Genomic DNA, 530 nt, shown 5'->3' on the forward strand with positions numbered 1-530 from the left:
TTTTTAAAATATAATGTTTAAACAGTCTTAAACTTTGACATCAGACATGTCAGTATTGTGATTTCAGGTTGTAGTTTATTTGAGTTGTGATGACCATCAATTAGATATACCGGCTGATAGTTTTGCACATTTCCCATGGTAGATCTGGAGGAAATATGATGCTGACAGCAGTGGTTACATATCAGCTGTGGAACTCAAGGTAAATGCACACACATGACTCATTGGCAGAGACTGTCAGTTACATTAATATATTATGACAATCACAGGCAAAGTTTGAATATTTAGGGTAGTGTTTTGATTGTTTGTTTGTCTATTTCTGATGGCAGGGCTTCTTGAAGGACTTGTTTCTGCAGCACAAAAAGAATATTCCCTCCAGGAAGTTGGATGAATACACAAATACTATGGTAACGTTGCTGTTTTTAAAGGCACAATATGTAATTTTTCACCACTAGAGGCAGCGTATTCAAAAGAAACAAAGGTGTAGCTTGATGACGCAGTGACTGAGTGTGGAATCATGGGAGTTGTCATCT

The 530-nt window shown here is 37.0% G+C and overlaps 1 protein-coding gene across 1 annotated transcript in view; it reads left to right on the forward strand.

The window, feature by feature from the left end:
* Positions 1–142: 142 nt before the first annotated feature.
* LOC107569547 (secretagogin-like) overlaps positions 143–530 on the forward strand; it is a gene marked incomplete at its 5' end in the record, with an annotated part of 25,729 nt that continues 25,341 nt past the window's right edge. Inside the window, 2 exons of the mRNA XM_016255665.1 lie at positions 143–199; positions 327–404. Of these exons, the coding sequence (XP_016111151.1) occupies positions 143–199; positions 327–404 (135 nt within the window). The remainder of the gene's footprint in view (positions 200–326; positions 405–530) is intronic.

Source organism: Sinocyclocheilus grahami, unplaced genomic scaffold (genome assembly GCF_001515645.1).
Source record: "Sinocyclocheilus grahami isolate Dianchi unplaced genomic scaffold, SAMN03320097.WGS_v1.1 scaffold1358.1, whole genome shotgun sequence".
NCBI classification, from domain to species: Eukaryota; Metazoa; Chordata; class Actinopteri; order Cypriniformes; family Cyprinidae; genus Sinocyclocheilus; species Sinocyclocheilus grahami.